The 23,589-nt window shown below is 53.9% G+C and overlaps 1 protein-coding gene and 1 long non-coding RNA gene across 2 annotated transcripts; both read right to left on the bottom strand.

Moving 5' to 3' along the window:
- Nucleotides 1-5,017: 5,017 nt before the first annotated feature.
- LOC107519713 lies at nucleotides 5,018-10,157 on the bottom strand. The gene is made up of 4 exons (XR_001599151.2): nucleotides 8,812-10,157; nucleotides 8,248-8,615; nucleotides 6,260-6,404; nucleotides 5,018-5,237 (listed from the first exon to the last, which is right to left on the bottom strand). It is a non-coding gene; the product is annotated as an uncharacterized LOC107519713 (long non-coding RNA).
- Nucleotides 10,158-12,156: 1,999 nt separating this feature from the next.
- MCHR1 (melanin concentrating hormone receptor 1) lies at nucleotides 12,157-15,070 on the bottom strand. Its single transcript, XM_016162628.2, has 2 exons — nucleotides 14,912-15,070; nucleotides 12,157-13,643 (listed from the first exon to the last, which is right to left on the bottom strand). Exons 1-2 carry the CDS (start codon nucleotides 14,991-14,993, stop codon nucleotides 12,664-12,666), a joined length of 1,062 nt encoding a protein of 353 aa, XP_016018114.2. The 5' UTR covers nucleotides 14,994-15,070; the 3' UTR covers nucleotides 12,157-12,663.
- Nucleotides 15,071-23,589: the final 8,519 nt, after the last annotated feature.

Here is a 23,589-nt window from a genome sequence, read left to right as displayed (position 1 = left end):
GCCACGGCGCCCCTCTTCCCCCACCCTGGCTAAGACAACAAGTGTCACCGGGTTGGTGGGCATGTGAGAGCCTTTTAAAAAGTACCCTCTTCTAACTTATTTCAGTAATTATCTGCAATTTTCTAGCCTCATCTAAAACCAAAAATCCCCATCAAAGTCATTCAGCAGGAAGCTAATAATTACCTCATTATCCTGTCTGCCTGCTTCCCCTCCAGTCCCCTCTCCAGCCTCTTCCCCCGCCCAGCGGCCACGTGATCATTTTAAACATAAATCAGATCATGTCACTCTCCGCTTAGAGTCCTTCCAGTGCCTTTCCATTGCCCTGGGGAACCGCCCGGCCTCCTCCTTGGCTGAGCCTGTCACCCACCGTCTCCTTCTCAGTCCTCACTCCTGACCCTTTGACCTCTCTTGTCAAGCTCTGGGTCTTTGCAGCCCCTGCTCCTGTACCCCCCCCCCCCACCCCAGCTCTTCCCTCCTTCTTCTTGCTGGTTCCTTTTCGCCCTTCAGGTCTCAGCTTAAATGCCCTCTTCAGAGGTGAGAGGAGATGGGGAAAGCACATCCTCGCCTGCCTGTCCCACGTCGTCAGCATTTGTCACTCGCCGTGGTTAGGACTGTCTGCTGACCACCGGAGTGTAAGCCGCGTGAGGCCAGGGACCGTCCTGCCTCCCTCTCCTACGGCGGTACCAGGCACAGTGCAGAGCGCGGCGAGCGAATGCTCAGTACACATCTGTGGAGTTAGTGCCTGCTTCCTGGAGATCGGGCATAGTAATGTCGTCACCCTGTTTTTATCAGCTCGTTGAAATTATAAAAATAATAGATGCTAATTATATATTTTAAAAACTCTACAGAAGGGAATAAAATGAAACGTAATATCCTCCCCCCCCTTTTTTTCTTTTTTGCTCAGTTCCTTCCAAATGAAAAAGTCGACAGCTTATTTCGCCTCCTTCCAAAATTGAATCGCCCTTAAAAAACACACGCACGAACAAGATCGTGCTGTATTGATTCTATTCCGAAACTCGCTGTCAGCGCGGAGCTGATTGAGAAGGGAAGGTTGGATGGGGAGACGCCCAGTTGGAAGAATGCACGAGAGGCGGGCGGGAGAATGAAAGGGCAGGCACCTGCTGCGTGGAGCCCGGTTCTCTCGGGGGAGGAGCTCGGTATCGCACGCGCTTCTGCTCCCCAGGGGACCGCGCGGCTCCACACACAGCAGGGTACGACAGTGGCCTTCAGCCACACGTGCGTGATACAGGAAGCTGGATTCTGTTGACATGTTTTAGGCGCAGCTGTCCTCCTACCCTAATGTAACATCCAGAATCCGGGGTCCCATTTCCTAGCTGCGGGCCTGGTTCACAGCCGGACCTCAGACCAGCCAGACCTCGGACTCGGCTGGGCCTCACACCCACACGTGCTTTTCTTTAAAATTGTGGTACGGTTTGCGTCACATAAAATTTACCATCCTCACCATTTTTAAGTGTGCAGTTCCGTAGTGTTGAGTGCGTGACACTGGTGTACCCCTGGTCTCCAGAACTTCCCTCTGCCGAACCGAAACTCGACCCCCGTTAAACGACAGCTCCCCACTCCGTCCTCCCCTGAGCCGCTGGCGACCACCAATCTGCTTTCTGTTTCTAAAAACCTGAACAGCTCGTTTTTGAACTTAACAGTACATCACCCCATGTGGGCTCCCCCATCCGGTTCATTATGCCTCTGGCCACATAGCATCCCGCAGGCGCTACAGCTGATATTTACCCGGTCCCCTGTCAGCGATTTGAAAGTTATTTCCAGATTTTTGCTATTACCAGCAACGCTGCGATGCCACGGTTAGATCCCCAGAACTGTCAGGGCAGAGAGTACGCATTTGCGTTGTGCCACATGGCTGCTCAGAGAGGTGCCAGTCGACCCTCCTGCCCACAGAAGGTGAGAGGGCTCCTTTCCCGAGTGAACCAAGCAAATACTGTCCCGTTCCAGGGACAGGTGAGACTGGCCTTGAAAGGAGGGGTCAGTGACTCCCTTCCGTAGAGGTTCCCCAGAAGGCGAACCTTGCCGGTGGCAAGGTTTTGAGATCAAGCTGCTAGATGGATACAACGGAGGAAATCTCATTCAAAAGCCATATAATAAGTGGACTAAGAAGGAGCTCGTTGCTGTGGCAACCCAATTCCCCTGCCGCCAAGCGCGGGTTTTCCTCTTTCTTCTGCACCTGGCAGGGTTGCTCGTCTGCCCTCAGCATTACTTGAGGAAGAAAGACAGAGTTTGGCATTCTTTTATTGAGGGCAGTGCACAGTGACCACCCCGTCACGGACGCAATGTGCTTCTCACCTGGTCTTTCAGGCGCGAAGCTGGCCGAGCCCCGTTCCCCGCGGTATCTCGCCTGCAACGGTGATGTGATGGACCCCACCGCCCCGCGCTGTCGTCTGATACCCCCCAGAGGTGCCAGGGGAGCCAAGCCCCCAAGGAGACTGTTTCGTTCCCTTCACAAGAAAAGAGCTTCTAGATTTTTGGTTTTTCAGAATGCCGAAGGTCAAGGTCGGGAAAACTTGCTTGAGTAGGCCTCTGAAACCAGTCCCAGGTTCTAAGTTACTCGCTCAGCTTCCTCCAGGGCATTCAATTCTGACAACGCTGATTGGGGTAGAGGGAGGGAGGCCCGGCAGCGGCAGGTGGATGGGCAGAATTACATTAAATTATTTTCACCTGTTCCCTGCACGGGCTCTCTGCTAGGCACACATGTCCTCGTCCGCTCATTTTAACCCCTCAGCAAGATGGGAATTATTGCTGTTACAATGAAATCTGAGGCTCCAAAGCTTAAGAAACTTGCCCCAAATATTGGTGCAGTATAAACCCCTGGGTCTGCCTGGGTCTTAAGGTTGTGCTCCTCACTCCTGGCTGGGAGATAATTCAGAGAAGCGAACCAGGCAGGAGAGAGACGTCCGTCCCTTCTCTTGGACCCGATGGCAGCCGATTTTAAGTCTTCCTCTAAGCCAAGAGGTCTGTGGGGACTCGACCTACGGGCATCACCTGGCCACCTCTTCCTGACTCCCGCCCCCCTCCTTTAATCAGGCAGTGGGCTTCAGTGGGGGACACATGGGATGTGGGGAACACATAGCTGTGGATCCTGACCTTGCCTGAACCCCAGCCTCAAGGGAGAACTTTGGGAACCTGGTCCCTCTGGGTTTCGTTTGGTTTTTTGGAAGAACACTTAGCGCTGTGGAGAAGACGAAGTGAACCCAGGGGAAGGAGCCGGGATGTGACTTTTCTGTTTAACTCGCACCGCCCAGCGGCCTGGGATCCTTTTCCGGCTTTCTCCGGCACAGGCTCTCCTATGAGAAGGTGTGTGTCCCTTAGCCTCCGGGGGACATGACAGCACTGATGTGTACCCTCAGATTTGATTTTTCTGCTTCCTCTCTCAGAGGCGACCATCGCCGGAGCCATTCCCCGGAGACTCTTGTCCCACTCATGCACGTTGAGTCCCCACATTCCAGGCCCCCAGGGGACGCCTTCCACAGAGCCCGCCCCCTCCGGCGGGCCTCACGACGGTTGCTCCTGGTGCTCTGCGCTGTCCGGCCTTCAGAGCACTGCCAGGGTGACAGTGACGTGGGTAGCAGGAGCACAAATTAAGATTCAAGAAAAAACGCAGGGACAAATGTTGCTTCTCTGTTTCCTGCGACTGGTCTGACGGGCCCCCGGCCCACCCTGGGGAAGTGGGAAGGAACCCTAATTTGCCAGTTTGGGGCACTACAGCATCTTCCAGTTTAAATAGCCTCTCTTGGATGACTCAGTCTCTGTAGGGTAAATGCTCAGTCCTTTAAATTTCCTCTCCTTTCTAATCCCACTCTCCATGATGGCCAGGGCCACCGAGTGGTCAGCTATGGGCTTTCTGGAGTGCTCTGCTGGCACCCAGTGCTGGAATCATGCCGGGGGCATAAGGGCCCCACAGAGAATAATCTCTTCCCGACCTCGCTGAGCCCCCACCCCCACCCTTGGGCCCCTCCTCGTCCCCTTTCCAGATCCCAGAGGCATCGCAGGGTCCCCTGCAGCCGTCGGTGGTGGCGCCATTTCCCCAGCCACTTCTCCACCTCACTGCCGCACTTCCGCCCCTCTGACTTGGGGACGCAGTGTCTAGCCCAATCTGGGTCTCATCCTAGGGCTCCAAGTAGGAAAGAGGGCTAGCGAGTGCTTTTAGCTGTCCCCCCCAACCCGTCTCATACGCACCTCCCTCAAGCCCTGGCTTTGGGCAGGAGGAGGAGATTAGGAAGCCGTGCGGGGCTGCCCGGGGCGGCCCGTGCCCCTCCACAGGTAGGTAGCTAGTTGCTCCTAGTGACTCTGTCTTCACAGTTGTGAAGGGGCCACACACATTGCGCCATATCCTGATGTCCTCGCATTCCAGGCTCCTACCAAAATTTGGCGACCTAGTCCACCAGGCCTGGTTCGCGATACGTTAATCCGTGTTTAAATTATTCAGAAAACCCTTTTCTCTCTGGGCAAAGACTGGCTTTTGAACCTATTCCCTTGGTTTACACTCAGGAATATATATATATATTTTGAATGTCCAAAGCTGAGCTGTCCTCTTTCTCTTTGCATTTCTGATCCTCTCCCAGGCAAACAGATGCCTCTGGCAGGAGAGGAGGGAGGATACCCAAAAACGGAGAACGAAACAGGAAAGCACTTTGACGTCATTCCACAGACACTCTCCCCGGTCCACGCGCTCATGACGGGGCGTGTTTAAGGGTCCTTCTGGCCCCCAAATCCTGCGAGTCTGTCTTTTCAAAGTTGTCGATGTAGGACTTCCTTTTTCATTAGCAGTTGTGTGTGTGTGTGTGTGTTCAAAGTCCTTTCCTTTAAGTGACATTGCTTTAGTTATTTCTGTGACAGATCTGCCCCCCTCTGGAGTCAAGCTTCCTGAACAAGTTGCTCCTAGTGCCTAGAACCCACCAAAGTCAACCAACGACCTCTCTTTCCCTAAATCCAGGGCACCCGGTGTTAGTTTCCTAGGACAGCCATACAAAGTAACACAAGCTTGGTAGCTTAGAACAAAGAAATTTCAGAGAAATTTATTCTCTCACAGAAATCTGAACTCAAATTGTCGGGCAAGATCGGCTCCTTCTGGAGGCACCTAGGGAGAATTCGTTCCGCGCCTCTCTCCCCGCTGCTGGTGGCCTGAGTGTTCCTTGGCTCGCGGACGCATCGCTCCAGTACCCGTCTCAGACTTCACGCGCCTTGCCCTCTGTGTCTCAAATCTCCCTATCCTTTAATAAAAATCCAAGAACACCGGTCATCGGATTAAGGACCTGCCCCAATCCAAGCTGATCTCATCTTGAAATCCTTAACTAGATCTGCAAAGACCCAGTTTTCAAATAAAGCCATATTCTCAGCCGTTGGGGGTTAAGACTCGGAGGCATCATTTTGGAGGACGCTATTCAACCCATCACACACCCTTTTCAGTCCTCAGTGTGACCTTTCTGCATCATTTGATGTTTTGATCACTTTGTCTTGGAAATTATCTTTTCCATTGGCTTCCAGGACACCTGTCTGCCTGGTCCTCCATAAGTTCCTTTACTGGTTCTTCTTCCGCCCAGCCCTGGAAAGCTAAGGTCCCTAAGATTCTGTGCTGTCTTTAGCTCTCTTCTACTCTTAATCTCCCTCGGGCAATCTCATTCATCCCTATGGTCTTCAACAGAGACACAACAGAGTCATCCCAGGATGTAAGAGACACTCATTATTACAGACTTGGGGCTAGAATGGGTCTTTGACTTAATCCAATGGCAATAGGAAAGGAATATTACAAGGTCAGAAGAGACGGCAGAGGAACACAATACTTTAAGATTTCTCTGGTCTCGGTTTTGGGGAGGGACTGAATTGGAGAAAGAGATTAAAGAACTGTAGGAAGTTACTGCTGTAATCCAGGTGTGTGAGGAGGAAGGCTTAGACTAGGATGCTTGGGGGGGGGGGGCGGGTAGGGAGGAAGGGAGCTAATGTTTTACAAGCATCTATAGTGTCCAAACCTATAGACAAATTTTATAAGTTCATTTGAGCCAAAATTGTGAGGATGTGTCCAGAAGCAGGATCTCAGCAAACTGAGGAAATGCTCTGACGAATGGCAGTTTGGCAGCGAATATCATACATTAGAATTAAAGGAGAAGATGTAAGTTCGGGGAGCGGCGGGGGGGGGGTCCACATAAAATCACTGGTGGTAGATTAAGGAGGCGAGGAAGACCAAAGTGGGGAAATCTCCAGACTTGGATAAAAAGCACCACAGAGAAGCACACACTTCCTTCGCATTGGCGGGTAGAGGACGGCTCGCATTTGACAGCACACGGAACGGCGTGTGGACAGAGGGCGACGGCGAGGGGTCTCGGGGTCTCGCGCTCTGGTGGTCTCGTGTTCCAGGGCCGGCCGCCGTCACTCCGAGGGGTCTGGCAAAGAAAATGACATTTCACAGGTACGTCATCCGAGACGCACAGGAACGATGGGCAGGGCTCCCCTAAGATACAGTTTGACCTTTGCTAAGGAAGTGACAGGCCTGGGACCTGACCACCTGCCATGACCCGCCCCGTCAGGAATTTATGATCGGACCATCTTCTGCGGTTAGAACTGGTCAGGCCTGCCATGTGACACCCCCCGCCCCCCGGATTTGTCAGGTTTACGACGCAGCCCTTTTATCATTCACCACAGTGTGCCACTTTATACATGCTTCAATTCCCGCAGCAACCTTGCAGGGAATAGATTCCTACCTCCATTTCACAGCTGGGAAAGCTCAGAGAGGTTGAGCGATTTGCCTAAGGTCCCGCAGCAAGTTAGTCAACTATGCTGCGTCTGAGTCTAGCAATCGAACGGAAGGAATGAGTCTGCGAAATTATTTAATATAGAGCATGACGGGACTTGGTGATGGAACAGATAGAGGGGAGGAAAAAAAGAGCAAGGAACATACATAAAGCACGGGAGAAAACGGGGGAATTTTGGAGAGTGAGGTAGTGTGGGCGGTAAGTGGTGAGAAGAAGATAACATGGTTTTCATCACACTGAGTCTGGGGTGGTAAAGACGTCTCACGGACAGATGGAAATATTGGACTGGAGTCAGGAAGGGAGATGGGGTTTTGAGGGGCTTCAGTAAAAAGGATGAGTGGCCAGCCGAGTGGTCAGGGGGATGCAGGTGACCGAAGGCTGCGACCGGTGACACGGGGGAGTGTGTTCCCTGCTTTATTGAAAAGGCACTGTGGTGTTTCAAGTTCCTTTCCCCAGTGCCTTCAGAGAGATTTCTGTAACTTTTGATTTATTTCTTATAACTTTTGATTTATTTCTCTTAACTCCATTTCCCAAGAAAGGAAGGGTAGGGAAGCCACCGGAAATAAACTCCTCAGCAAAGCTCTTGTTGGCAGGCAGCCAGGAGAGACTGGGCAGACCAGCAGGTGAGCAGCTGCAGCTTACCTGGCTCGGGTAGAGTGCTGGTTCTGATCTCAGGTGATTGGCAGGAGGGGAGGGTGAGCTGACCTAGGGAGTGCCAAGCTCTGGGGTGGTGGCAGGGTAGTTTGTGCTCAAAATCCATTTGTCTGACAGGACAGAGCTTCGTCAAGTGTTAGTAATGGAGCTGACATTTGGAATTTCAGGGTTTTTTAAATTTTTTTTCTTGTAAGATCCAAGAGAGACCAGGATGAACCAAACTAGTTTTTCCCTTTCGTAATGCATTTGTTTGCCCCTGGGCTGCTGTTACGACCATATAAGTGCAACCAGATTTCTTTCTTGTGAATACGTTGCAAAACAGACCCCAGAAGAACCTGAAAACACAGTGTGTACCCAGCTGAGACACTCTCTTGGTTCACACGTATCAAGGCACCCATCAGCATTCCCTTAGACGCCCTCCAACCCCAAGACTCTGCCAGGAAGGCGTTTACCCTGCACAGCTCGCTGGGTGAAATGTCACTTCCCTAGCCAGGGATGGACCTGCCTGAGCAGCTCCAGCTCTCTCTCATGCCTCTCCTCTGCAGCGTTCCAGTTGTAAGTTCACATTTGTTTGTAATTTCACACTGATCCTTTCGCTCCTCCCTGGGGTTGGAAGCTCGGGGAGCGCAGGGACCCCGTCTGCTTTCATTCCGACCCCGGGCATTGTGCCTGCACACTTGGCCACAGCCATTCGGGTCTGATCGCTGACTTTGCTGCCAGATATCTAGATTCCACATCTAGGGATTGCTCCATTACCGGGGTACGTCCCTGCCCCACCCCTCCCATCTGGGGAAGAGGTTATAAACCCCCCCCAACTTACCTGCAGTGTTTCATGTGCATGAACAAATGTGCATTTGGATTAGAGGAGAGTCCAGAGTTTTCATCACATTCAAGGTTAAAGGTTCTTTCCTGTGCAAGATTCCTCAGCAGGAATCACTGCCTTTCTTGCTGTCCCCCAAATCTTCCTCGATTCTTCCTTCCTGCTCCTTTCCCCTTTCTGTTTTCCATGCCACCCACTCCGATTACTGAGACCTCGCCCAAGTGGGATATCTGTCGTTTTTGTCTGCCCGTCATCCTTCTCTTGATTGAAGAACGCACTGGACCAGTAAAGGCTTCTGGGGAGTCTGAAACACACGCTGGGGGAACAGTGGCCGGACAGAAGTCCTGGTTCATTCCTGGAGCTGCTGCCTGTGAGGACAGTGCACGCCCCTGCTGGTGGCCGTCTTTGCTACCACATGGGAGGACATCCCTTGAGGAGGAAGCCAACAGAGAGGGAAACGGAGCCAAGCGACGGAGAGAGAGGGCGCGAGGAAGCGGGAATGCGAGAGCCTGTCCCGATGGCAGAGCTCGAGCCCTTGGATCTCGTCACGACTTAAAGCCTCACCTGCCCTGAACTTTTCCACTTAATAGGCCAAGATAGTCTCCTTTCTTGGTCAAATCTGTTGGAGTTGGGTTTCCGTCATTCACAACCAAAAAAGCTCTTACCAGTTGTCTCTGTCAGCTCAGGGTTCTGTAACAAAACACCATAAATCGTGTGGCTTAAATAACAGACAGTCGCCGGTGTGCGCAGCTGGAAGGAACGAGAAGCATGCTCTCGGGTGTCTCTTAGAAGAGCACTAATCCCGCCGTGAGGGCCTCACCTTCATGACCGTATCTACACCTGCAACCTCCCGAAGGCCCCATCTTCCAATACCAGCATGTCGAGGGGTAGGTCAGAGTCGGCTCAGCGGCACATACTGCACGTGTGTGTTCATAGTAGCATCGTTCACAACAGCCGCACGGCAGAAACAGCCTTAATGTCCACTGACGGGGATGGCTTAACCAAAGGCGGTACATACGTCTAGCAGAATATTCTTTAGCTTCAAATGGCAATGAAATTTTGATCCATGCTACAACATGGATCGACCCTGAAAACATGCTGATAAGCCAGACACGAAAGGACGAATGCTGTATGAGTCCACTTACCTGAGGTCCCCGGCATAGTCAGATTCATAGGGACAGAAAGCAGGACGGTGGTTGCCAGGGTCTTGGGGGGAGCAGAGGGCGAAGGGAGTCGGTGTTTAATGGGTATCGGGTTTCAGTTTGGGAAGACGAAAAAATTCTGGAGACGGGTAGTGCTGAAGGCATTAAGTAATTTACAATCGTGCGGATTACTTGATGCCACTGAATCGTACTCTTGAAAATGGTTAAAATGGTCAACTTGATGTTATACATATAGCTTTTTAACATGGTAAAACGCCCACAATATAAAATTTACCATCTTGACTATTTTTCCGTGTATAGCTCAGTTATGTACATTCTACCACAATAAAAAACAAATAGAATAAAAACCGATGATATAAGAAAAACAACAAAAACAACCCAAATTTTCGTGACCAGCGTCGTTATTGGGTGCTCTCATTATCTGTCCAGTGCGCATCAACGTGCAGAGGCTTTCCACGCGGTCACGTGGAACTTTGGTTCCCCTGCCCCGTGAGGGCGAATGTCCTCAGCTGTGGCGTCGTCCGCCAGAGGGGATTTTAGGGACAGAATCCTCACCGTGGGAGCGGAAGTATTTTCCAAGGGGCAGATGAGGGAGCGGTATATGAGCACTCGCTGGGTTTGGGGGAGATGACTGAGGGGGCCCCAACGGGAGAGATGGTATTTGTTAGGCGTGGAAAGGGGGGAAAAGAGCAAAAGGGTCAATTGCTCGGTCTTTGTCCCCTTCACGCACTATTTTCTGTATCTCACAGAGCCACCCCCACCCCCCAGCTCCCCCCAAGTTCCCGCTCTCCTCAGCCCCAGGTTGAATGGGGAGAACAGGAACATGCCACTCGTGCCCCGGATGCCCCCGCCGGCCTGGCAGCTGGTCCCCCATTCCCCCTGACATTAGGGGAGGAGGGCTCTGCCAGCACCCCAGCCCCTCCCCCCGCGCGCCCCCGCTTATCCAGAGGCACCTCAACTGTGTTCAGGTTCCTGCCGATGAAGGGTGTGTGGGTCGGTGGGGTGGCCATTTCCAACTCCTGGGGTGATCTCCCCGCCCCCCTCTTCCCCTCGCCATCCCCTACTCTCTCAGGCTTCTCCATGTCTCCCCTAATCTTCTCCCCTCTGTTTGTTTGCATTACCACCCTATTCGCTTTCCTGTCTCAACCCACTTGGCTTCCATTTTGTTTTAATGTGGGGTCGGGAGCTGAAAGAAGGGGTGTTCCCCTCCCTAGGAATTGCCGGGGCCCTCAGCAGGTTGTAGGCTCACCCACCTACGTGACCCGTCCAGGTTGTAGGCTCACCCACCTACGTGACCCGTCGACGACTCGGTCACTTCCATTTCCAGAGAGAGGCCGTCTCGCCTACTTCCTCTTTCAGATGACCCGAGATGGGGGAGTAGACCCCCGGGGAAGCCTCTCATAGGCAAACCAAATTCAGGGAAACCTCCTTTTCTGGAACCAGTGGGTAGGAGTTGCTCCCCTAAGAATCTTTTTTCTTTTACCAGAGATGCATCTAAAATAGGTTTGAAGTTTACCTGCGGCAGCCGGAGCCCCAATGTTAGCGAGTGAGGAAAAGGAACCATCAGCCTCTGTGTCCGCCACCCCCTCCCCCCGCCCCATGCTGGGTGGGATAGGACAGAAGCCGGGAAACGCCACTGCTGCTGATGATGATAACAAGAGTTTCCTAGGCAGAATCCAAAGACGCTGCCCTCAAGTTTGTGAAACAGCTTACCTGCCACAACTCTACACGTAAGTATAGCCAGCAAGAAGAGGGCGTGCCGGTGCACCTGCTTTGGGGATGCATCCGCACAAGTCGGAGGCTCAGAGGCTCGCAGTTTGCGCCCACTATCTCGCCAACGGCTGCTGAGCAGTTAGCGCCAAGGACTCTTGGCTCCCAGCCCCTCTCGGTAAAGAAGCCGAGAAGCAGCAGCCTTGGCCGCCGCCCAGCGGCCCGTCTATAATCTTCCGGCTCAACGTGGCTTACACCAGATCCTCGCAGCTGCAAGAGGCTGGCTCAGGCTGCCCTGCCACTGGTGACTCACCAGGGGACCGGGGGTGGGACTTAGGGCCTGAGGGGCCATCACTGGTGACAACCGAGTGCTTTTAAGGAGAAGACAGGAAGCCGAGACCCGACTACCAGCCCAGCAGCAGAACAGCAATCTGATGAATTCGCAGTAATTTCATTTGTGTCCCCGAATCCTCCCTGTGGGTTTAGACAAGCAGATCCCCTGCTCGTTGCTTCCGAAAATGCCATCCGAACTAAGGTCTAGATTCCTCAGCGAAGTGGCCCCTCTTTCCTTTCCTGCCCCGGATCCCGTCCCCGCCCCCAAGCCCAAGCAATTATACAAGAGCATCCAGAAAGATGTGGGTGGAGATTTTCCTTTATTCATTGTGTGTGTGTGTGTGTGTGGTTTTTTCTTTTTTTTTTTTTTTTTTGGTTTTGTTTGAAGAGGAACGGCCAGAGCAAACAGATGGTGCCAACGCACCGGGCATCAGAATGACCCCTGCACGTGCAGGACACTGGAGGGGGCGCGCCCTGGACCTGGCGAGTGGTGCGTGGCCCCCACGGAGACAGTGGCCCCCAGGTGCAAAGCCCCCTTCTTCCTCCCCATTTTTCTTAATTTCAAGATCCCCTCCCCTACCTACCTACCTACCTCAGGTAACCTGGTCATTCTCAATGAGTGGATCTCCGTGCACATTGGGCTTTTGCTCCTGTAGGCTTAGAGTCCCTCCCCGCCCCCGCCCCCAAATGATAAACATGCACCCCCTAGAGATACAGGGAAATAGACACAGGGAGCGGAACACGGAGAGAGAGCACGCTTCGCCTCTCGTCCTCCGGCCTGGGAGAGAGGCCGCCTTCCGTCCTACCAATGAGAGGTGCAGGGACCGCACCCCTTCTCCTGTCCTCATCAGGGTCCGTGCCGTGCCTACCGGATTTTAAACAAACCTCTTGGGAAAAAGACATTTGGGAGCCAACCGAGGCAGAGCTCAACTAAACACATAAACCGCAATTTCCTTCTTCCTCAGTTTCTGTTCAACCCAAAGGTCTCATCCTGCTCTCCCAAGGGCATTCCCGGTGCGCGAAGCCCCCGGCCTGGCTGGGAGCCTCCCCCGCAATTTGTGGGCCCCGTGGGAGCTGTCGAGTGGCAGCGGCCCCTCGCCACCCGGCTCCCTGCATTCTCCGAGAGTGGTCTGGGGTTTTTCTCAGCATCTCTCCCTGTGGTCTGCTGTGGTGTCCCGACTTGGAGGAGCCCCGAGCGGCCGGGGAAGGGTCAGGTGCCCTTGCTTTCTGTCCTCTCCTCATCAGCCGTGTGGGCGTTGCTGACGGTGCAGAGCTGCCCCTGGGCCGCGGGCTTCACCGACAGGACCAAGCGTTTGCGGAATGTCTCGCAGAGCACGATGTACACGAAGGGGTTGAGGCAGCTGTTGGCGTAGCCCAAGCTGATGGCCGCGTTGTACAGGTAGACAAAAGTGAGCGTCGGGCGGCTGATGGACAACTGGGTCAACTGCAGCACGTAGTAGGGCGCCCAGCACACAAAGAAGACCAGGCAGATGGCGATGGCCGTGCGGGTCACCCTCTTGGTCCGCAGCCGGATGCTGCGTTGAGAGGCGGGCGCCACGGAGGATGTCATGCGCTGCAGGATCCTCACGTATGCGGCCGTGATGACCACGAAGGGCAGGGCAAAGGCCAGGAAAAACTGGTACAGGGTGAACCAGTAGAGGTCAGTGTCCGGGTTGGGCAGGCGGATGCCACAGCCCACGGCGCCCCCCGGGAAGGGGATGAGCCTGGCGTAGAGCCACACGGGAGTGATGCTGATGAAGGAGAGGGCCCACAGGAGGCCGATCACCAGGGTGGCCACCGAGGGCTTCCGGAACTTGGTGGAGGAGATGGGGTGGACGGTGGCCAAGTAGCGGTCGATGGCCATGGCGGTCAGGATGTAGGTGCTGGTGAACTGACTGTTGGCGTCCATGGCCGTGATGAGGGTGCACATGGTCTCCCCGAAGTGCCAGACACCATTCCCCATGAGCTGGTGGATCATAAAGGGCATGCCCAGGAGGAAGAGGAGGTCCACCACCGAGAGGTTGATGATGAAGATGTCGGGGACGTTGCTGCACCAGTGCAGCTTGGATTTCTTCACCACCGCGAAGATGACCGTGGAGTTCCCCACGATGCCCAGGAGGCAGATGGTGCCGAACACCGAAGGCATGATGATGTTGATGTAGGAGACACTTCCTGTGCGAGCAGGGGGCCCTGGGGACAGAGGGAGCACGCGCCAGTCACTGGTCGTGGACCCTGCTCAGGCCTGACGTCCTGCCGGCGGGCTCGGCCTGCGTCCTTCCTGCCGTGCCAGCTCAGGCCCGCCGCTCGTCTGCGGTCCTTGGCTGCCACGCCCCGTCCCTGCTCTGGTGCTGACCCAGCCTGTCCCCTCGCCCTTCTCCACCGGCTTCCTGGTGGAGGAAGGCCTACCGGGGTCTCCCGCACCACCTGTTAGGCGGAGGACTCCGTCATTTGCCCGCTGCATTGTCTCAGAAGACACAAAGTCAACAACTACAGCTGTCTGCAAAAAATTCTGCGGGCTCTGGGCTTCATCAGGAAACCTCAGAAGGACAGGAAATGTGTGTGTGTGTGTGTGTGTGTGTGTGTGTACGCACACGTGTGTGCACGCGTGCACGCTCCCCTGTGCATGTACTTTCTCTTTTCCTATTTGCAGCCCTGATCCTTTCATTTTAGAAATCGCTGGTTGGAGCTGTGCACCGACTTCTGGGCATCTCTGTGGGCGACTGTCTCGTGGAGACTTCTGCCCCTCGGGCCAGCAGCCCGCCCCTCCCCTGGGTTCCTGTCGGGGATTTCCTTGGGCCGCACCTTTTTTCGGAGCCTGGGTTGGTGGGGGGGGGGGGTGGGAGGCGGGGAGCAGAGACCAAAGCTGCATGCTGCAGCCCAGCCCCGCCTGGGAATTTTCTCCGCATAAACCTTTCCTTTCTTTCCTTCCTTCCTTCCCTTTTCCTTCATAGCTAGAATTCCAGGGCATCTCAGCTCTGGAAAGGTCAGGCAGCTTCATTCACCAGGAAAGTTAACTGCCGTGAGTTACCCCTGCCCACAGCCTTTCCCAGGGGCCAGTCGGGGAACGGCTCAGACCCCTTTACCATAGCAGAGTAAAGGGCCAAGGGGATCGGGGACGAGGGAGCCTCCGGCCGCCTCCCGGCACACTGTCCTCCAGCTCCTCTTGCCAGCCTTCCCAGCCTGGAATTTTTTCTGCAGAGCATATTTGGAACTTATCTCAGCAAGACTCCGCCGCCGGCCACCATCCCTTGTCACTTTTGAATGTGCCTTTGCCCCTGCCCCTCCTGCCCCTGCCTGTCCCGTGCCCTTCTCCCCTTCCCCTCCGGGCAAGTACACTGCAGATCTCGTCCCCCTGAGAACTGTAATAAAGTTTCCCAAGCAGTTTGGCCGAGAGGTGAAACCTTCCCACTTCCCACCCCCAGCGCCAAGGAGGCAGGCTCCCCTCAAACCCTACTCACCGGCCGAGGTGAGGTTGTCCGGGCCATTTGAGGTGTTGCTGGCATTGGGGCCAGCGGCCAGCAGTGAGGCTTCCAGGTCCATCTTGCGGGTGCCCGGCCGCCCACGCAGGCTGCGGCAGCCTCTAGCGCCCGCCCGCCTTGTCCTGGAGCATGAGCCGCGCAGCCCGGAAGGGGGTCTCCCCCGGCCGCCCGCAGCCCCTGCCGCCTGCAAGCCCCACTGCTCAGCCTGCTCCCTTCTTCCCGGCTCCCACTGACATCACCTAGACACATTAACATCGGGAGGCAGATGCTCATTAACCTCTTCAGTGCCGTGCTGCAGCTCCCACTTCTGACTGCCCGCGGAGTCGGGGGCCCTGGGCAAGCCAGGAGGGGGCGGAGGAGCAGCCCCAGCAGGGGGGCTTCCCTCCCTCTGGCAAGGGAGGCTGTGTCTCCTGCCTTCACAGGGAGCGAGTGCCGTTTGCTGCAAGCGAGGATCCAGGTGTCTGTCAAGGCCAATGGGCTGCCTCCCACTGGAGGAAAGACAGAGCCTGGGGTTACCGGGTCCGGGTGCCTGAGCCATGTGGAGGGGACAGTACGACTGTTCACAGAGCTTGGGAATGGGAAGGCGTGGGCCGCAGCATGCCTGTCCCCCAGGCCACCCTCAGTTTGTTCCTAGAGCCCCTGTGGATTCCAACTCTGCTAGTGAGAAGGCCAGTGCTTCTGCAGCAGAGGAGCTGCTGGCTACTGAGCCTGAGGCCAGCACTCAGAGGTGACTTAACGTCACTCCGTGCCGGCAACGGCCAGGGTCTCAGGGACCGGACGGTCTTCACGGGATCTACCTGGACTAGACTCACTAACTGCTCTGAGGTCGCTGAGGTTTTGACCAGGACTCCTTGAGACACATTTCAGAGCATCGGCCCCCAAAAACATCTTCGGCCAAGAGCAGCCTTAGAGGGGGCAAAGCTCCGAGGGAGTTCTCGGCAAGGGCATCCTGCGGTCAGCCAAGAGCCGCCACCACACCCACAACAGAAAGAAGAGCCAGGAGTTCAAGGTCACCGCAGCCTGATCCTCATGCCCTTCTTCGGTCTCATTTATTTGTTCCATACAACAAATATTTATTGAGGACTTAATACTTGCCTAGGTTCTGTTCTAGGTTCTGCAGTTAAAAAAAAAAAAAAAAAGTCCCTGAGTCACTGTCCTCATGGCGCTCACATTCAAATTGGGGAGGAGACAGAAAATAAATTAAAAAAAAAATTATGATATTGGTGGCCGGCGCTATGAAAAGAGGCCGCTGCTTTACATGGCAAGGCCACTCCAAGGAGCGTTTCGAGCACAGAGGCCCGGAGCAGGTGAAGAAGCGTGCTTGGAAGATGGAGGAAGGGCGTGCCAGGCGGCGGCACTGGCCGGTGTGGGGGCCCCCCGAGGCTGGAGCGCGCGTCTGTGAAGATCCGTGTGGCTACAGGAGAGCCGAGGAGAGATGGGCAGGAGGTGACTTCAGAGAGGCAACAGCAGGAAGGCCAGATGCCGCCAGGCCCTGTCAACCATTCTGAGGACTCCGGCTTCTCCTGTAGGGGACACGGGAGTCACTGGAGGGTTTTCAGCTGAGGAGAGCCGTGACTCCATGTTTTAAAAAAGATCAGTCTGCTTCTGGGTAGTCAAGGAACCAAAGAGAAAAAAGCATTTTAGCTTGGGTTCCCTCGAAAGCCGAGCCTGAGACAAGGACTCAGGTGCACGTGGCCCCAGGAGGGGCACGAGGGAGTGGGGACTTGTGACAGGGAAGGGGAAAAGGGGTGCATTATCAGTGTCGCCGCTGTGGGCGACCGGAGCTTGAGTCTACCAGGATCTTTGAACGGTGTGCGGACTGTTCCCCAGAATCGTCCACCTGACGGAGAGGAGGCAGGAGCACTTGCCCAGCTGTCCCTGCACCCCATCGGTTGAGGGGTGCCCCTGGGGTGCTACCTCGCACATCCGGGTGCCTGGGCAGAGCAGACTCCGATAACATCGAGCTTCGACGGGGCAGAAAGCAGGGAGATGTGCAGCTCACACTCGAGGCGAGAGGCTGTCAGCACAAGGCGAATCTTGTGCAGGGGCCCCGAGGGCCCCGACCGCGCTGCTGCCGGCCAGGGCGGGAAGCAGACAGACGTGCGGTGCCCGCCTGAGGCGAGACGCTGTTGGCACAAGGTCAGACGCGCACACACCCACCTGCGGCGGCTGGAGCTGAAGTCAGGGGTGGCCAGAGGACATGTACCTCCTCAGGCAGATCCCGGCTTTTTAAAAACTTAATAATAATTTTTTAGTTTTTAGTTATAGTTGGCCTACAGTACTATATATGTTTCACGTGTACAACGTAGCGATTAGATATCTGTATAACCCCCAACGTGATCACCCCAGGAGATCTAGCGCCCCCGTGACACCGTACACAGTTATTGCAATATCGTTGGCTTTATTCCTTATGCTGTGCTTTACGTCTCCGTGACTATTTTGTAACTACCAATTTGTAACTACCAATTTCTAGATCCCTTTCCCCCTTTTCACCAACTCCTCCTGATACCCCCCCCTCCCACGTGGTAACCCTCAAAATTTTCTCTGTCTCCATGAGTTTTGTATGCTTTTTTTGTTTGTTTCTTTTGTTCTTTAGATTCCACATACGTGCGCAATCATGTGGCATTTGTCTTCCTCGATCTGACTTTCTTTACTCAGCACGCTACCCTCTAGGTCCATTATGAAATATCTTTCTCCATCCTTTTACTTTCCGTCTCTGTGCGTCTTTTAATCTGAAGCGAGTCTCTTGTAGGCAGCATCTGTAAGCGTCTTGTTTTCTTATCCATTTAGTCACCCTACCTTTTGATTGGAGCATTTAATTCTTTTCATTTGAAGTACTCGTTGATAGATGTGTAATTATTGCCATTCTTTATTTAGACTTTTTGATGGATTTTTTTTCCTTCTTCTTAAAGAAGTCCTTTCAACCTTTCCTGCAACATTGGCTTCGTGGTGATGAACTCCTTTAGCTTTTTCTTGTCTGGTCAAGGTCCTTTATCTGTCCTTCGATTCTAACTGATAACTTTGCTGGGTAAAGTCATTTTGGCCATAGGTCCTGGGTTTTCATCACTTCGTGCCAAGCCCTTCTGGCCTGTAAAGTTTCTGTTGAGAAATCACCTGACGGTCTGATGGGCATTCCCTTGTAGGTAACGAATTGCTTTCCTCTCGCTGCTTTTAAGATCCTCTCTTTGAATTTAACCCTTGGCATTTGAATCATGATAGGTCTTGGCGCGGGCCTCTTTGGGTTCATCTGGTTTGGGACTCTCTGAACTTCCTGGGGTCGTATGTCTATTTCCTTCACCAAGTTAGAGAAGTGTTCCGTCATTATTTCTTCAAATAGATTTTCAAGTCCTTGCGCTCTCCCTCTCTTCTCTCTCTGGTACCCCTATGACGCAAACGTCGTTAAGCTCGGTTTTGTTCCGGAGGCTTCGTAAACGCTCCTCGTTTTTTATTAGGTTCGTATTTCCTGTTGCGGTTCTGACCGTTTCTCCTCTGCTGCTCCGGCCTCTAAGCCGCCGATTCGATCCTCCGTTTCACCCGCTCTGTCCACCCCCTCTAACGTACCCTTCATCTCGGACACTGCAGTCTTCGTCTCTAACTGGCTCCCTGTTATGTTTTCCATCTCCGTTTTTATGCGTTTTTTCTCTCTTTGTTTAAGTTCTCGCTGAGTTTGTTCACTCTTCCCCGAAGTTCCTCGAGCATCGTGATAACTAGTGTTTCGAACTCTGCATCTGGTCTGTTGCTTGTCTCCATTTTGGTGAATTCTTTTTCTGAAGCTTTGTTCTGTTCTCTCATGTGGGACATGTTTCTTTTGTCTCTGCATTTAATCTGCCTCCCTGAGTCTGTTTCTGTGTATTAGACAGGACTCCTAAGTCTCTCTCGGTCTTAGTAGAATGGCTTTATGTAGTAGATGTCCTGTGGGGCCCCTTTGCACAGACCTGGGAGGGGTCAGATTGCAGGCCAAGTTCAGCCGCAGCCTGTGTGCACTTACAAGGCCACCTGGTAAGGGTCATCAAGCAATCCGCATATATCTGCCACCCATGCTGGGCTTACAGGTGCCTGCAGGGGCCAAGTCAGAAACCGAGGCCGGCTGCCACTGGTACGTGGCTTGGGGCTGCTCAGCAAGAGGTATAGGGCACACCAAGGCCAGGTGCTCCTTCTTTGGGTTTTGGGAGCCTTTGAAAGATTTTATGAAACTTCATAGCAGGAGCCAAGACAGCCCGTTTGTATGGAACGAATCACTGGAAGTGGCTTGGGTGGCCCACAAGTTGGGAGAGACAGAACCTCAGGGAATCCTCTGGGCAGAGGGACCTGTGACCTGTGTTATCCAGGTCGGTGGCACCTGCGTCTGCAGGCTGGGAGTGGGGGAGGGCTCAGCAAAGGAACAATGGCTTCTGGCTGCACCTCTGTCTGAGAGCCAGCCCCTTCTCCAGCCCTCGCCCTGAAGCCTGAGAGCTCAGCGCCAACCTATACATCCCTGGGGACCCTTGAGCAGCTGACCCACCACTGGAGCCCAGCGTGAGGAGGCCATCAGTGAGTAAGGCTGGGTGTAGGCCCTCTAAGAGGGTCTCCACCTCCCGCAGCCGTCTGTCTCCCTCAGCCTCAACCTCCACTGAGGTTGTGGGGACTTCTCTTCCCGGCACTGGGACCCTAGGCTGGGGAGCCCTTGCTCCTCTTTGGGGAGGCAGCTCAGCAGCCAAGATAGTCCTCCCGATTCTCGACAGCCACACGCGGTTGTGGGACCTAGCCGTTTGGCATCTCCAACCCTTCTACCGTTTTGAGGTGACCTGTTATTTGAGGTGACTTAGTTGTAGGGCTTTTATTCAGTCAGACCTCTGGCGACTCCACGAATTGGTTGCTCTGTAGTTCTGTTATAATTCTGGTGTGGTCACTAGAAGAGGCTTGCACGGCCACTACCTTCTATGCCGTCTTGAATCCTGTCCCCAGCTTTGACTTTTACTTGTTCTTCCACTGAGTGTGATGCAAGCAAGAGAGTTTCCACAGGCCACAGCTTGCTGCAGAGCCAGGTGCTGGAATTCAGAGCTTTACAGTTAAAACCACCAAAAGCCCCAAACAAGGCCAGACTGTCCTCAAACTCCTCCCGGGGACAAAACTTTTGACCTACTCTCCTCCAAGCCATCTATCTGGCTGTTGCCATGTTGTTCAGCCCTGCCCAGCAGAGCCATGAGAAAGACCACACCCACACACAGCAATAAACCCTTTTTCCTCCCAGCCATGTGCCTGCATGCACCATGCCCTACCCAGGCCTCCCCAAGGGTTTGGTGTATCTATCTCCCTGACTCCCCAGTGCTGACATCCACCTGTCCTGGACTTTTCAGGACTTGGCTGTCATCTGCACGTTTCGGAGGCTCACTGTGGGTCACCGCATCTGATTCCCACTTGTCCCCCTCACCCCTGCCTTGCCTCTTCCATTATACTCCACCAAACAGCAAGAGTATTCTCAAGATAGAAATCTCGTCACCCTACTCCACCGTTGAAACACCTTAGTGGCTCCCAATTGCTTTCAAAATAAAGTCAACCTCCTAACAGAATGTATCGGACATGCCATTTTCCTAGTTACCCAGAAAACCGAGGCTTTGAGAAATTCTGTGGGAGGGCAAGTACTTGCACCTCCAACAGCCCTTGGTGGGAGCCGCTGGTGGGATAAGCAGCAGCGGAAGTGGGCTTCCTCATCTCAGTGGGGACGTGCGGCCCCGGGGTCTGTAGAAAGCAAGTAGCAGCCCTCCGTTTCCAGAGAAAAACGAGCATGGTTATCATAACAGGCAGGGCCGGTGGAGTTACCAGGACGTCTGACCTGCTGAGGCGGATGTGGCTAATTGATCATGAGTCTCTACAACCAAAATATCTGAGCCACCCATTTGCTAAGTTTCTATTTGATGGGCGTACCTGAAACAAACTGTGGGTCCGGTACACAGAGGTCTCACTTTAGCTGCAATTGTTGACAGCACAAATCCCTGCGCTGACTCCCAAGCCCCACTCAGTCACTGATCCGGGCCTTTGGAAGGGGGAGGAAGAAGAGGAAGCTGGATGGGGCTGTAGTAACATGACAAGTACGTGCAGTCATTCCTCAGTAGCCACAGGGGACTGGTTCCAGCACGCCCGTGAATGACAAAATCCACGGACGTTCAAGTCCCTTATATAGAATGTGTACCACCGGCCCTCGGCACCTGTGGATTCTCAAACGCGGATCAGAAATATTGCTTTTGATCTGCTGTTGGTTGAGTACACCGATGTAAAACCCAGGGATGGAGAGGGATGATTGCGTGTTTATTGAAAAAAATCTGCATATAACTGGAACTGAACAGTTCACCCCTGTGTCATTCAAGGGTCAGCTGTACTGTGAATCTGCCTTTGGCCTTTCCCCAGAGGGACCTGAGGCCGACGACCTGGGTAACTATGCACAATGAAAAGATCACCACTCAGGCCTTGTGCGGAAAACCGGGCCATGACTCTGAGCTAAGGTTAATTCGTGGCAACCCAGAACTTCTCCTGGGCTCTACTGGTCAGAGTGGGAGTTAAGGTGGGTCAGGTAATAAACGGAGTTTGACCAGAATGACTTCACAATGGGCCCTGTGGGTCTCCAGACCTATTTCTTTCCCTGCCGGGATAGGGAGCCTCAGCCGCTGGCAGAGTTGCTGGATCGGCTTTTGGACTGGCAGAGTAAGGGATCTGATGATGAGAAAAGTCAAATGGAAATCCCTCCTTACCAAGGTGATAAGCCAAAAGCAACTCTGCACCCCGGGGAGCCGAAGGGATTAATAATACCATCGAGGCCTTTCAAGACGCAGGGCTGGTGATGTGATCACATTTCCCGCCTCTCTCCCAGTTTGGCTGGTGGAGGAGGCAGATGGGTCTTGGAGAATGGCCGTGGATTTCCACAAACCCAATTACGTGGCGACTCCAATGGCAGCGGCTGTTTCAGATGCGCTATAATCGTTGCTCAAGAAAATAAATGCGGTCCCCGCCACCCGGCGAGCAGTTATCGATCTGGCAGATGCTTTTTCCTCTATTCCACGAAGCAGAGGCGGTCAGAAACCCTGCTTCTCTGAGTCAGGGTCACTGGTGCACCTTCGCCATCTTGCCTCAGGACTTTGTTCATTACGTCTTCCGACAGCTCTCCAATCCTGGGATGCGGAACACCTCGTCATTACAAACGCATTAGACGAGATGCCGCGCCGCTAGGGCCTAGAGGGTAAAAAGGATCAGGTGCCTTAGATGGGGCGTAAACGCCATGAAAATACAAAGGCCCGACATCTCAATATGGGTTTTGGGGCCCAGTGTTCTGAACATGTCATCATCTTCCCTTCAAAGTAAAGAACGGTTTGCCTGACATCTGCTACCACAAAAGAGGTGCCCCCAGAGACACACAGTCGGAAAAGGGGTCAGCAGTCCCCCAAAGGAAGAGGGACCGGTGTGGTGCTGGGATTGCAAAACCCAGGGGGGCCCGGTCCACCCAATTAGACCCAGGTGCCCCGAGCACAAGGACCAGGATTCCTAGTCCAGCCGGTGGGTTCTGAGTACACCCCAGGTCCGCTGCTCTAGCCTGGTGCCCCCCGTTTAGACATCTGCATTGCACCCTGTGCTTTCTGTTCAGAGCAGTCATCACAATTGCCATTGTGATGAGTAGTTGATTACATAAGGTCTTTCCCTCGCGAGGTGATGGGTCCTGTGGAGGCGGAGACCATGTCTATCTTACTCCCGGCTGTGTCGCTGGTACCTAGCGCGATGCCGGCACCGGACGGACGCTCCATCAGCGCTGGATGGATGAACGGCTAACAGAGGAGTATGTGTGGAAACCCCCGGCACCGAGGAAGGAAGGGGAGAGGGAGGAGCAAGCAACGGTGGCCGTGCCCCCCGCCCCGAGGCTCTCCCCAGCCCGGCAGCAGTGGCCGCAGTGCCCGCGAGCAAGCAGTGGGCGTCCCTCGGCGGCGAGGCCACCCGGAGGCCACTCACTCCCAGGCTCCTTCTGACTGTGAGAAAGACGAATGAGGTCACCTTTAGGCTCCAAGATTCCAGTCGCCGTAAGGGTTCGCGAGCACCCAACGGAAGCATGGGAAGGCAGCTGAAATTAAAACAAACAAACAAACAAACAAACAAAAAAACACACACCAGCATGAAATTCGGACACGTGCTGCAGCGTGGTTGAACCTCGAAGACGTTATGCTCAGCGGAAGAAGGTGGACCCCGAAGCACAAGCGTGGTAGGATTCCACGTACGCGGGAAATGGTCACATTCGTAGGGGCGGGAGGTAGAAAGGCGGTGCTCAGGGCCCGGGCGTTAGCGTTTAGTGAGCACAGAGTTCCGGTTCGGGAAGACGGAACGTTCCTGGAGGTGGACGGTGGCGATGCCAGCGCTACGGCGTGAACGTGCGTGATGCCACCGAACCGTACACGCCGGGATGGTCCACGTCGGCCTGATGCCGTGTGTGTGCATTCCACCGCAATTAAAAAAAATATATGTCGTACGGTTTTTAAAAAAGGAATGGGTATCACACACAGTGATGCGGTTCAAAAACCTTTTGCAAGATTTCAGAAGCCTGGTATGAATTGTGTTCGTATCCATTGCAGCTTTGTTGCACGTTCGGTTAACTGTCTTAAGGAAAAATGAAGAACGTCGTTACTGCTCTGGGCCTGAAAGAT

The sequence above is a fragment of the Rousettus aegyptiacus genome, unplaced genomic scaffold, assembly GCF_014176215.1.
Source record: "Rousettus aegyptiacus isolate mRouAeg1 unplaced genomic scaffold, mRouAeg1.p scaffold_m13_p_2, whole genome shotgun sequence".
Classification (NCBI taxonomy): Eukaryota; Metazoa; Chordata; class Mammalia; order Chiroptera; family Pteropodidae; genus Rousettus; species Rousettus aegyptiacus.
Note: the sequence above shows the minus strand (reverse complement) of the source record. Positions and strands in the feature narration are given on the sequence as shown.

What these genes read in the sequence shown, in the direction of transcription:
- MCHR1 (XM_016162628.2), bottom strand. Translation starts at nt 14,993, where the DNA reads ATGGACCTGGAAGCCTCACTGCTGGCCGCTGGCCCCAATGCCAGCAAC. An exon ending in GGACAACCTCACCTCGGCCG is followed by an intron (nt 13,644 to 14,911) that starts GTGAGTAGGGTT and finishes CTCTGTCCCCAG; the next exon opens with GGCCCCCTGCTCGCACAGGA.